Below are 13585 nucleotides of genomic sequence, written 5' to 3'. Positions count from 1 at the left end.
TGAAGATAATAATGGTGCCTGGTCCGTCATCATAAACCTCCCACAGATGTACAATAGGACAGTAGATAGGTACTGGTGGTGATGACCTGGGAATCTACAGACCAATCTGAGAAAAGTAAAATAAAAACCTAATTAAAATAGCTCTCCAATGATAGGCACATAATCAAAATAAAACATAAAGGACCGTCTATGTCAACACATTACATCATACCAGGGGTCATATTAAATTCAAAAGTATTTAACTAAAAAATTCAGCGAAGTTCACATCGCTTGAGTAGCGCAGTGCGGTCTCCACCAGTCTTGGGCAATGGAACGTAAATTGCAGATCTCGCAATGTCCTAATTCAGTTAAATGCTTGGATACTGGCAAATCTATGCATTTTTTTTATGGATTGTGTATCTATGCTGATTAATGCGAGTACGGAACTTGAGGGTAGCTTCCCCTACAACAATTGGCAGGGGCAAGATAAAACATAGATTATATATTTATATGTGCAAGATGGGTAAAATCTAATGCCATATACTTTGTATGAGGATGTTTAAAACTAGGGCCTTTATTAATCAGTGGACAGTTCACAGCGGCAAGGGAAGGGTACTTTGTTCTGAATAGTAAGGTATCACCGATTGTCGGGTGGTTTAAGAGACACGTTCGACTTCACCAGCTTGTCTCTTAAATTTCGTGGTCTTTGATACGACATTAAAGGGGGGGGGGGGTGAGCAAATTCTGGAACATTAGGAAAGCATTTAGCAAGGATTGACCAGTATTGATTAATAGCAACTTTATGTGAACAATTGTTGTAAGTAGTTACAAATGCAATGCGAGGTTTGGAATTATCTTGGCATTTGGCGGAGTGATGGATGAGGGACTGTCTGCTCATCTCCTTGACTCTGTCCTTACTCTCCTGCAGTAGATCAATTGGGTAACCTCTCTGAGAAAAATTGGATATCATATTATCAAGTGCCGGTTCAACTTGAGGGGCAGAACTGATGATGCGCTTCGCTCGCATCATCCGACTGTGAGGAAGCGACCTGAACATGGGCCGGGGGTGACAGCTTTGAAAATGTAGAACAGAATTACTGTCTGTGGGTTTGACATATAATTCGGTTCTGAGTTGGTTCCAATGTGTCGAGAAATTGTACAAAGGTGTCTTGAATATGATAAAGTAAATTTGATATTGGGCTCCATGTAATTCAGAAATTGAGTGAAGGTCTCCAGCTTCGTGGCTTATTTATATATATATATATATATATATATATATATATATATATATATATATATATCTCTATCTCTATCTATATCAAAAAAGAATTCCGGCAGCACACCCATCAATTTAAGTGAACTTCAGTGGCACTTTATTGACCCTTGTCAGATGCAACGTTTCGACGGTATCACACTTCTTTATCAAGCATAGTGCAAAAGTTAAAACAGCAATATTATATAAGGTGCATCATTAGTGAACTCATTAATCACTCCATACAGTAATTATCACAAAAAACAAGATCAACTTCATAGTACACAACATACAAAGTGTAAGTCAAAGAAATCATGCATGCCAGAGTAAAATACAGTATCATCATCACCTCATCATATAAAAACATAACCATATTTTAGACATTTCCATCTTTCTAGATTCCAAAGTGTCAGGTGTAAAGTGTCCAGTGCTGATAAAATTTTTTTTTTACCTTGGGGGCACATCCACACTCTCCTGTATGCCCATAGACGCCATTACAGCGTTAACTGCTTCCATGCCGGCATCCCCGTGTCACATGGCGCTCACGTGACAATCCAACATCGCGTGATCGGCGCCGTTCCAGTCACCTGCGCATATGACAGATTGATGAGTTTACTAATGATGCAGCTTATATATTGTTACTGTTGTAACTTTTGCACTATGCTTGATAAAGACTGTGTGATACCGTCGAAACGTTGCATCTGACATGGGTCAATAAAGTACTGAAGTTCACTTAAATTGACGGGTCTGCTGCTGGAATTATTTTTGGCTGGATGTATCTACACAGTCTGCTAGCTTGCCTGCACCCCGGAACTACCCGCTACTACTGTAGTGGTTGTGCTGCCTACCTCTTAGGTTGAGATAAATATAGTGGAGGAGCAGGGGACAGACCTCAGATCCTTGAATTCATTCATCAATTTACTGCTTGCAGAGTGCAGCAATGATGGTTGACCTGGAATTTTCTCCCATGTGCGGACAGGATTTTGGAGCTCAGTCAGAGTGACCATTGAGTCTCTCAGTGTGACCATTGAGTCTACCAAGACTCCATTACCCTCATTATTTAGTGTGCTGCGGTGGCTTATTTTGTACTATTCTCTCTCTGTGCCTTCACACAATCATGTCTCTTAGGCTGGGTTCACATCACGTTTTCTCCCATACGGGAGCGCATACGGCAGGGGGAGCTAAAACCTCGCGCTCCCGTATGCCTTCGTATGCGCTCCCGTATGTAATTCATTTCAATGAGCCGGCCGGAGTGAAACGTTCAGTCGGCTCATTTTTGCGCTGTATGCGCTTTTTCCCCGGACATAAAACTATGATCAACCACGGTTTTAGGTCCGGTTGTAAAAGCGCATACAGTGCAAAAATGAGCCGACTGGACTAAGCCTTAGCTTAGGGAAAGATTCTAAAACTTTTTGGATCAATTGTATAGCAAATAATTTATTTTGCACTTTCTGATTTTGTAGAACATACAAGTGGTACTTGGAGAAAGACCATTACTTTGTTAGCTTGCAGTGAAAATATGTTTTTATAGGCGATAGACTGCCTGTAAGATATATTTCCCAAATTGCCAAACAACCCCCCAGCCCCCCTTACCTATGCATTACATGGAAATTGCTCAATTTTGGTTCTTTCTTGAATGTGTAAACAGGAATTTAGAGTTTTTATTTAGACATCCACTCATTTCACCCTTGTGGATTATTCAGCAAAGCCTGGGCATACTTCCTGACATTAAGAATGGCCAAAAAGAACATGAGAGAGTGCTTGATAACAGACTTTTGCTAGCATTCCAGCTACTGTCAAAGGCATAAAATGAAGCAATTAATGGACACACTTTAGTCAAGAATTAGGTTTGAGGGAAAAACAAAATCATGTTTAATCGAACTGTAAAAAAACAGATTTTGGGAGCAGAAGGAACAAAAGGAAAGGACTGTTCCTCAGAGTACTGTGTGATGTACATGCCAGAATGTTATCTTCAGTGGAAAGAACTAAATTGCTGGAGTATTTGGGGGACTAGCAAGTGAACAGATACAGACAACTAAGTAATGACTATGTTCCTGTTGAGTACCATTCTGTCCTTACTGACGGTGTTTTTATGTTTATGTACCTTTTATAGTTTCTTTCTTTGTATTACTATTCCTGTAAGAAAGTGACGAAGGGTCTCTGCACATAATTAGTCTGTTTTGAGCACCTTGTGTTTCCAGTATAATATTGTCATATATTCTATTGTTTATTGCTGCCAACCACAAGCGTGACCCAAACTGCGGGCTACATTAAAAAACTGTTCAGGGAGTGCGATCCTGACCCACTATGATTTACTCTGAAAAATCCTAGTGTTAAAAATCCTAGTTTAAAAAAAAGCTGCCGGTACCTGGGTAAGTAGTCCTTTGAGTGGGCCTCAGCTACTGCTTTTCGCCCGACCAGCACTCTCTCCCTATACACAGATGGAGAGATGAGTCACTTAGGGTCGGCGGGGCAGAAAGCAGGCACAGGCACAGCTACCGGTGACTACTTTTCTGGGTCCGATGGCTTTTCAACTGTAGAGTAAATCATTGTGGCTCTGGATTGCCCTCCTCTACACAGGTTTCCTCTGCACAGTATGAAATATCAAACACTCATCTGAATCACATTTACATATATTTCAATTAGAACAACTGGATATATAATAACTGCAGGATTGGTGGGGGTATGACATGTGTCCCCTGTTTAAGAGGAGCTGCGGTTGAGCAAGCATACTATGGGGCTGTTGTGGACAGCTGAACCTTATATTTGGCTCGCTTTATAAGTCCTATGGATTTTGAATGGTCAGAGCCAGGTCTTGCAGTTATCGCCAAAGTTCTTTATTAGCCATTTACACACAGTTTATTGCTTTTTTTTTTTTACTGTAATTTTTATTAGAATATTTTGTGTTACAAACAGAAATGAGTAATTGAAAACATGTCCCATAAGGGACAGAGACCCAAAATCATTCAAGGTGCAAGGTAGAATCCAACAGTAATGACAATATAACATCTTTAAATTGGTAAAACACATAAAACCCGGCACAATGTCCCTCACCAAAATGTAAAGGCTCTAAAGTAGTAGAGTCCATCCGCTAGAATGGAGCAAACTAGGAAGAACTAGCAGACAGCAAAATTGAAAACGTATAGGCCCTAGATCAGTGGTTCTGAACCTGGGGTTCGGTGAGTCAGTCCCGGGGGTTCGGTGGGGGAGGTCGCAAAAGGACAGGCAAACCAAGCAATTGCTTCGGGCCCCGAGCAGAGCCGGGGCCCCGAGCAGAGGCGGTGTTTGCCCGTCCTGTAGCGACGAGGCAATTCCCCCCCATCACTATTAACTCCCTGCGGCCCCGCGTTAAGTTTAAAAACGCAGGGCTGCCGGGACATAGCGCACGCCGGGACGTCACTGACGTTCCGTGCGTGTGCCCATGGAAATGAAGGCGCCGAGGACCGGAGGATAGAGAAGGAGGAAGACGCGCGCTGGCCAGCTTGGTAAATGACCAGCGGCACGTCATCTTCGGTGCTCCGACCACCGGTCCCGAGACCTACTGCTATAGCCGGAGCAGTGGTCGGAGCACTGAAGTGGGCAGTACACAGCCATACACTGTATATGGCTGGAAGCTTTATGTCTGTGGGGAACACTGCCTACATCAGTGGTCTTCAACCTGCGGAAGTCCAGATGTTGCAAAACTACAGCCGTTGGCTGTCCGGGCATGCTGGGAGTTGTAGTTTTGCAACATCTGGAGGTCCGCAGGTTGAAGACCACTGGCCTACCTAATGTGGGGGAACACTGCCTGCCCGCGCTGTAAAAACTACATCTCCCAGCATGCCCGCTCGTCATATCTAGCCTGTATCTCCCCTGCTCGGCCCCTTCCAGAAATTATAATAAATCACGCGCCCTCTGCGTTTGCTGAGCTGAGCCTATGGCAGCTCAGCGCATATATGAATATATTATTGAGGGGGGAGTAGCCGACTCCGGGCTGGGAGGCCGGCAGAGCCCGCAATGACTCATGGGAGGTATGAGTCATCGGGCTAAGTTGCTTATTTCAGGCCTCAGGGAGCGGGGGCAGCACTAAGAGGCGGCCATCTTCTACGCCATCAAGCCACGCCCCCAGTTTATTGGCTTTTTAATACAGTGCTATTTGAAGGCCTCTATGGTGGAAATATTCATTTTTCCTTTTATTTATTTTTTTACACAAATCATTTTCTAATATGTAGCACATCAGATAAGACAGTAACTTGGCATCAAATGCACCACTAAAGGCCCGTGTACAATGATAAATGTGGGTCATAGCATACAGTTGTTATAAGTGTATCTGATGTAAAATCCTCTGCTGAGGGTTGAGAGATGATCCGAAAGGGATAAGTTTACAGGAGATATCCATATACAATAAACATGTCAGTGATATCCCTTTGCATACAGTATTTATTGCTACTGTATTTCTTGTACTCCAAATTAACAGCTTTGTTATTTGCTGTGATGGCTATTTGCCTTGACATCAACTCTTCTTAAAAGCAGAATATAAAACAATACATCTGAGCACATGAATCATTTCTTCTAGGCAGTCCTTCAGTGTCCATGTAGAGAGCGTCTAACATACAGAGGCATTTTGATGCTCCTTGTGATACAATTTGACTTTTTGCCATTTGCTACAGAAATGTGTTTGATTTCTATTTTTGCTAATTGTTGACACCAGCTATTAACTGTATCATAAGCACTGATATTGCTGTCCATAGGATTGTATCATTAAATGCAGGCACTGTTAATATATCTTGATTAGATCTTATATTAGAGGGACATAAACCTTTTTTACAGAAATAATACTTAATTGAAATGTAGTAAAACGATCGGGCAGATTTACCAGTGTCTGTTCGCCTCAACTATAAAACATGCCAAAATTTGGCACATTTTCATCTAAAAACGGTCTAGTTCTTAGTGTGATCTTTAGTCACGGTAGTCTAAAAGCCTGAGGGAGGTTATCTAGCAAAAGAGCATTGCTAGCAAGGTTTGTTCCGAAAATTGGCCCATGTAAGAGGGCTAACAATCAGATGACCGTATCTTTTGTGTGGCCATTTAAATTATTTCTATTGGCCGCACATCGCCTTGTGTAAACATGTCATGTGTGGCCGACAGTAATTAATTGGAAGGGACACCTAAATGATTATTAAGAGTGGCACATGCTGTATCTATAGACTGTCTAGTATAAATCACTTAAAAATCAATAAATGCTTTATTAGTCACAATTAAAAACATGCATGAAAGAGATCATAGAGAAATTGGCACTGAGCGTATACAGGTGCACACAATTATTGCATAAATATCAGTAAAGGAAGTCATAGCGAAACGTACGTAGGGGTAGGTGGTACGGTGCTCCTGACGGCATGCATTATCCTTTTTCACTCTGTTTTTGTAATTACTGGTTTACTTTTTTAATACTGTTTTGTGCTCTTATGTTTTTCTGCTTGGCCTTTGTATGGTATTACCCACTTGTTGCCATGGCTATTACTATGCGATACTTGTATTTGATAAGCACTTTACTGATATTTATGCAATAATTGTATGCACCTTAGTAGTATGTACCATCCTTCTGTGCACCTGTATACTCTCAGTGGCAATTTCTCTATGATCTCATTCATGTATGTTTTTGTTATTGTGACTAATAAAGCATTTATTGATTTATAAGTGACTGGTGCCTTTATAATAATACGGTGAACGTTTTATATATGGGCCCAGTGACTCACATTCTTGGCCATCTTTTACTTTTGGAGTAACTGTCTAGTATAAGTCTAGAACATTTTTAGGTTAACTCAATGCATGCCTAATTTTTTTTTTTAATGCACCCCCATTTTTATTTTATATAAATTTTTTTTTTTTTTTTTTTTTTTACAACCGAGCCACACCCCCTCATAAAGCTCACACCACAAATACATTTTCATTTGGTTGAAAAATCTGTAACTGGCACCGCTTTTTTGGCAAATTTTTTTTTTTTTTTTTTTATGTATTCACAAAAAATGTACCAAAGTAGAGCTGGGCGATATGACCAAATATGTGTATCACGGTATTTTTGTAACTTATGACGGTTCTACAGTATATAACGGTATTTCTTTCACACCCCCCCCCCCCCAAATCATGTGACCCACCAGCACTGTTCTGCTCCCCCCCCCCCCCCCCAATTAATGATCAGCCCAGCGGGGTACTACTCACATATGTCACCCGCAAGCATTCCTCTTTGTTGGGGGCCGCCGGTGCTGGAACTCACTGTACGTCAGTGGTCTCCAACCAGCTGTTGGCTGTCTGGGCATGCTGCGAGTTGTAGATTTGCAACATCTGGAGGTCCGCAGGTTGGAGACCACTGGTGTACAGTGAGTTCCATCGCCAGCGGCCCCCAACAAAGAGGAGGAGGGCAGTGCTTGAAGGGGACACATGTGAGTAGTACCCCGCTGGGCTGATAATTAATTGGGGGGGGGAGGGGAGCAGAACAGTGTTTGTGGGTAACATATGATTAGTTCCCCAATGTGGGGACAGCGCAGCGCTGATAATTCAATCCCAAGGGGGAGGGGCCAAACCAGTATTGCGGTATGGGGGAAAATTCATACCGTGCAGCCCAAAGATTTTGGTATTCGGTATGAACCGGTATACCGCCCAGCCCTACACCAAGGTGCAATGTAAACCAGCTGAAATTTGGTATAAAAAAAGTTATCCAGGTATAAACATGTGCTAAATGTATCAAACAGTGTCTTCAACAGTGGAAAAATCTAGCACATCCTTATACTGTGTTGGTTTAACCTTACACTGTAATAGTGAAGAGCATTGGTAAATCTGGATCGTTGTTTCATTTTCTTACTGTCCTGACAGTGTATGGATGCATTCACATCACCTTTCCGCTCTTCGGCAGCAGACAGCGGTTTTCAGTCCAGACCAAAAAAACTGGATACGGTTGGAAATTACCCAACTGGAGTCACTAGTGGATGCTGGTCGGCTCATTGAAATAAATGAGGTATGGCACAAGGCTGGCAGAGATATTGAAATTCTCCTGGCGGATCTGGGGAGTGAAAACGGGATGTGAATGCCCCATATGGTGGTAAGAAATCTGCAGTCCAAGAATGGAGAAAAAGCTGCTGTTTAATATATTTTAGCTTACAAAAGTTTTCTTGCACTTAAAAAACAATGTGGAAACATAACTTGATCAACACAGAGTGTGTTTGTGAATAAAAATGTTTCCATTCATTGACAACAATCATTAATCTTGGAAATAGCAAGATGCACATAAGGCCTCTCTTACGTTGCTGTCGGGCTCACCTATATCGAGCTCTGTTGACAATTCCAGCAAAACGACGGGAATTTGGCAGAGAGTATAATAGTGCATGCACAACTTTTCCTCTGGTAGACTACCCAGCAGAACCCATTTAAGTGAATGGGGTCAGTTGGGACCATGCAGTGTCTGTTGCGCTCCAACCCGTTTCAGGGTCAGTTCTGCGCAAAAAAGAGCCGAAAAGATGCAAACTGCAATAAAACCTTACTTTTGTCAAACTAGTTATGATACAAATCACCTTCTGATACGTTTATAATAAATATTATTCATAACCTAAAACAGTGTGTTTTTTTTCTCCTCAGTTCAGTTTTTCTCTTAATACTATTCCTATTGTGGTATTTGCTGTTTTACCTCATTATTATGTAATTATTTGTAAAACTCTCAGTTACTTCTGCATCCAGCATTAGAAACTGTACATGAAAATGCCATCTGTGATCATCCGCACTATTTAACTATGAAAGCCTGTACACATCTATCACGGATAAAGGACTATGGGGGAGAATTACCAAAGCCTGTCCAGAGGAAAAGTTGCTGAGTTGCCCATAGCAACCAATCAGATCGCTTCTTTCATTTTTCAGAGGCCTTTTATAAAATGAAAGAATTTATCTGATTGGTTGCTACGGTCAACTCAGCAGCTTTTCCTCTGGTCAGGTTCTGATAAATCTCCCTCTATATCTCTAAAGCTTATTGTGAGTGTGTACACTTGTGTACAGCTATTGTTATTAGTATTATGAGGTTGTTATAAAAGGAATTCAGCTTTTTGCAGTGTGCAAGCTCTGTTGCTGTAGCATTGTTGCTTTATTACTTCATATTTATTTCCTTTTTTTTTTTCAGGATAACATTTTGCCACCTGCCTTTCCAAAGCAAATGGCTCTACGTGGGTACCGAAAGAGGAAATATTCACATTGTCAACGTGGAGATGTTCACGCTCTCAGGCTACGTCATCATGTGGAATAAAGCCATTGAACTGTGAGTGTTACGTAGCCAGTGACATTAATGAGAACATTTGTGCCAATTCTGCATGACAATGCCCTAAGCAGCCCTCTAGTAAAGAGGGCACAAAGCCAAGTTAAAGATGCATAAATTCCTTCTAATTAGTTGCAGAGAATCTGATGCCTCACTAGATTATCAGTTAATATACGTCACTTCTTGCTCCCAGAGCTAATTACTTTTTGGAGGCCTGAATGTTGGCTGCAGAGAAATCCAAGCAGATAAAATCACTTGGAGCATTTATGTGGCATGACACGGTTTCCAAGCTGAGCTTGTACTCCATGCCCTTATTCTCCTTTGGATTTTTTGTAAGCTTTTTGACAGCTGCATGATTTTATTAAAACTACTCTTGGGTATAATCCCAGAATTTACATGGCTTCCTCTTTTAGAAAGCTAATAATAGATCTGGGCTGTGTGTGTCATATAGTAGAGAAGACACTGTATGGTAAAAGCCTCCTAGTAGACAGCTCACTGTGAAGAGAATCTGGATGTGTCATTGAGCGTTGGTAAACAAAGAGGTACTTTACTTTGACCAGCACTGCTGACCCACTTTGGATCAATGTATAAAATGAGAGCAGCTTTGTAAACAATATCCAGCTGGCCCTGATAAGGTAGTTGTGTCATACTGGCAAGGTTGTAAATGCCATTGTGGTTATGAGGATCTGCAGTATAAAATATTATTTTCTATATGTCTGAAAAGTATGGAACCCCAAGAAACCTGCCAGTGATATGAAAACATACAAATTCAAGAAGCCATGTACCTAGACATCTTATCCCCTATCCAAAGGAGGGGAGTCCCATGGCCAGACCGCCCGTGATCTCCGGCTTGGCACCCAATGTTTTGAATCCATAATGGTACATAATGTTCACAACGCTTTGGCAGCCGTGATGGTGACATCATTCCACGCCCCTCCATTCATGTCTATGGGAGGAGGCGTGACGGCTGTGTAATTCTGCTCCATGGCCATCATGCCCCCTCTCATATACATGAATGCTAGGGAAGTGGCATGATGTCACGACCACGGATGCCTGAAGCAGGCATTCTGCCGACCCGGAGATTGCGGAGTCCCAGTGGCTGGACCTGAAAACTTATCCCTTATCTTTTGGATAGGGGATAAGATGTCTAGGGGTGGAGTACCGCTTTAACAGGGAGGGGCATGCATGGTTCTTTGTTCATTGGCACTGCTGTCATGTTCTCCTATGTAATGGAAGAAATGACAGTAGTGTAAACGAAGGCTAAGAAGATCAACTTGGCTTGGCTTTACTCTATAGTAAAGTGGTTGTTTGGTATTAAATAGTTTTTAGCATTTCACGTGATTGGCTATGTTACTGCAGATACTGTTAACTTAGTTGAATATAAACTTCTTCCTTCTGTACCTGCGCAGTAGCTCCCCTTCTCTGTTTAAAAAAAAAATCGCAGTTGTGGTTCTGTCAATGACTCCTGCCCCTGTACAGAAGGAAGAAGTTCTACTTTGTGATTATATGGCCTCATGAAGTACCTGCTTCCTTTACTAAATCTGTTGTTGTATTGGTATAGTGAAAGATTGGTTACTGTTAAAGGGGTACTCCGGTGGTTAATTTTTGTTGACCATATGGCATCTTCTTTGTAAGTTTTGTTTTTTTGCAATATACATGTGTTATATGTTTTGGCAGCATGTAGGTGTTTTTCTTACCTGTTTGTTGGGCAGGAAGTTCTGTAGTTCAGAGGGTTTTCTTTGACTGTTGTCCACAGTTCTGAGTCTGTTGTGGACAAGATGTCATAGCATTTTTTTTTTATCTGTCTGCATAAGAGGAATAAGCCACGCCCCCTCATCTCATCCAGCTGAGTACACAGCTCCTCCCCTCCCCCTGCTCTGTATTCTAAGGACGCAGGTCTGCACAGGAGAAGGAACACAGAGAAGAGAAGTGTTATCTGAAGGGGAGGATGAGAAGGTGCACGGGCTGGGGATGTATGGACTGCAGGGGAATAAATCTCATACTGGGAATGATCTCTATGGTGGGAGATTTATCAAAACCTGTGCAGAGGAAAACTTGCCCAGTTGCCCATAGCAACCAATCAGATTGCTTCTTTAATTTTTCACAGGCCTTCATAAAAATGAAAGCAGCAAGCTGATTGGTTGCTATGGGCAACTGGGCAAGTTTTCCTCTGCACAGGTTTTGATAAATCTCCCCCTATATGTGAAGGGGCAGAGGGGGATTCCTGAATGACACATGCTGGGAGTTGTAGTCCCTGTTGTGTGTGTGTGTATGCTAATGTTTACAAACCAGTGTGCCTCCAGCTGTTACAAAACTACAACTCCCAGCATGCCCTGACAGACTTTGGGCATGCTGGGAGTTGTAGATTTGCAACAGCTGGAGGCAACTGGTTGGGAAACACTGTTCTAGCCTATTCAGCATACACATCATGTTACACCAGTGTTTCCCAACCAGTGTGCCTCCAGCTGTTGCAAAACTACATCTCCTAGCATGCCCAAAGGCTGTCAGGGCATGCTGGGAGTTGTAGTTTTGCAACACCTGGAGGCAACCAGGTTGGGAAACACTGGTGTATGCCCTACAGAGGTGTGGTGAACTACAACCCCCAGGAGACTACAGAGGCAGCATGCTGGTGTTATACCACAGACTGAAGACTCCTGAATGACACATGCTGGGAGTTGTAGTCCCTTTTGTGTGTGTATGACAGTGTATCCCAACCAAGGCTGATTTATATTAGTGTGCTGTGTATAAGGGGGCCGAGCCGAGAAAAAAGTAGGATGGGTAAAGGGCGGAACAAACAAAAAAAAAAAAAAAAGAAAGGAGCCGCCCCAAACCAGCAAGGCACGTGGCATGCTGGGATTTGTAGTTTTCAGCACAGCAAGAAACAGGAAATAAAAGCAAAGATAGGAAAACAAAGTGGGGGATAAAAAGACAACAAAGAACGGAAATAGAGTAGGCTAAACAACAAGAATAGAAATGAAACAAAATAAATAGGGTAAGTCAAAAACGGAAAAACACGTTGACCACCGGAGTACCCCTTTAACTCAAATGTTTTACCTTACACAAAGTAAATATTAGAGAGCATTGGTGAAACTGGGTTGTTGTTTCATTTTCTTACTTTCCTAACAAATGGAGAGTATGGATGCATTTACATCATGTTCCCACTCTCTGGCAGAGTCCAGGCCAAAAACTGGATTGTTGGTGAGTCTGTATAGTGAAAGATGGGTTACTGTTAACTTATGTGTTTTTATTTGAACTTAAAAGTGCAACTACAGTGATTTTTAAGCCCATTTGAGAACATGCATATATTCAGGAAATGGCCTGAACATAGTCGCTAGTTGACATCAAATGTGTCCTGTACCTATCTGTATATGTCATCATCCCATTTTGACAGTTTGCCGACATATACCTACTACCAATTACATAATCATAATATGGACCAGTCCTGATAGTTCAACTTTGCAAAACATATTTTTAGGTGACTTATTAGTATCCTGCAGGAAGGGGAGGGCCATTGTTACATTATGTGGTGCCTGGATTTGGTGTCATGTGAGATTAGCTCTGTTGAGCCATTCAAATAACAGCAAATAGCAGAAAGAGACACTGATGCAGCAAGTAAAGTTTAAATAAGACTTATCCTGTCTTTATATTTCACCAAACTCACAAACTATACAGTAATCCTTCATGGCTTCCTACCAGCCACCCAACAAAATGTGTTACTCACACACGTCAAAATGTCCCCTTTGAGGCTGCATAGTTCCTGACTCCAACTACTTAAAACCCAGTAACCAGTTGTCTTTTGCATGCACCTGTGACTGTTTTGGGCAACACTGAAATCATGACTGGCCATGAAAGGAATAAAAGCCCTTGCTACCAACCTGCTTTTCATTACATAAAAATCCAGGCCTGGTAACAGACTTTACCAAAAACCTCAGCAGCTGTAGCTTGCTAGGAATTCAACTCTTTCTGATTTCCTCATATCTCACCCAGCTTGGATGAGATTTGCACTTCCTGAAACTTGGTAGCTACATGTGACAGGTACTTTGGGGAAATATAGCGATTTCAACCATTCCTGTTACTATCTC

The 13585-nt window shown here is 41.9% G+C and overlaps 1 protein-coding gene across 4 annotated transcripts in view; it reads left to right on the top strand.

Moving 5' to 3' along the window:
• Positions 1–13585, top strand: part of STXBP5 (syntaxin binding protein 5) — a 530024-nt gene that overhangs the window by 187226 nt on the left and 329213 nt on the right. For 3 of the 4 annotated variants that reach the window (XM_056567305.1, XM_056567304.1, XM_056567306.1), the window contains exon 5: positions 9372–9506. In XM_056567305.1, coding sequence (XP_056423280.1) covers positions 9372–9506 — 135 coding nt within the window. Of the gene's footprint in view, positions 1–9136; positions 9273–9371; positions 9507–13585 lie in introns of those variants that run through there. The other variant, XM_056567307.1, reaches the window with a different exon arrangement.

Source organism: Hyla sarda, chromosome 3 (genome assembly GCF_029499605.1).
Source record: "Hyla sarda isolate aHylSar1 chromosome 3, aHylSar1.hap1, whole genome shotgun sequence".
Lineage (NCBI taxonomy): Eukaryota > Metazoa > Chordata > Amphibia > Anura > Hylidae > Hyla > Hyla sarda.
Note: the sequence above shows the minus strand (reverse complement) of the source record. Positions and strands in the feature narration are given on the sequence as shown.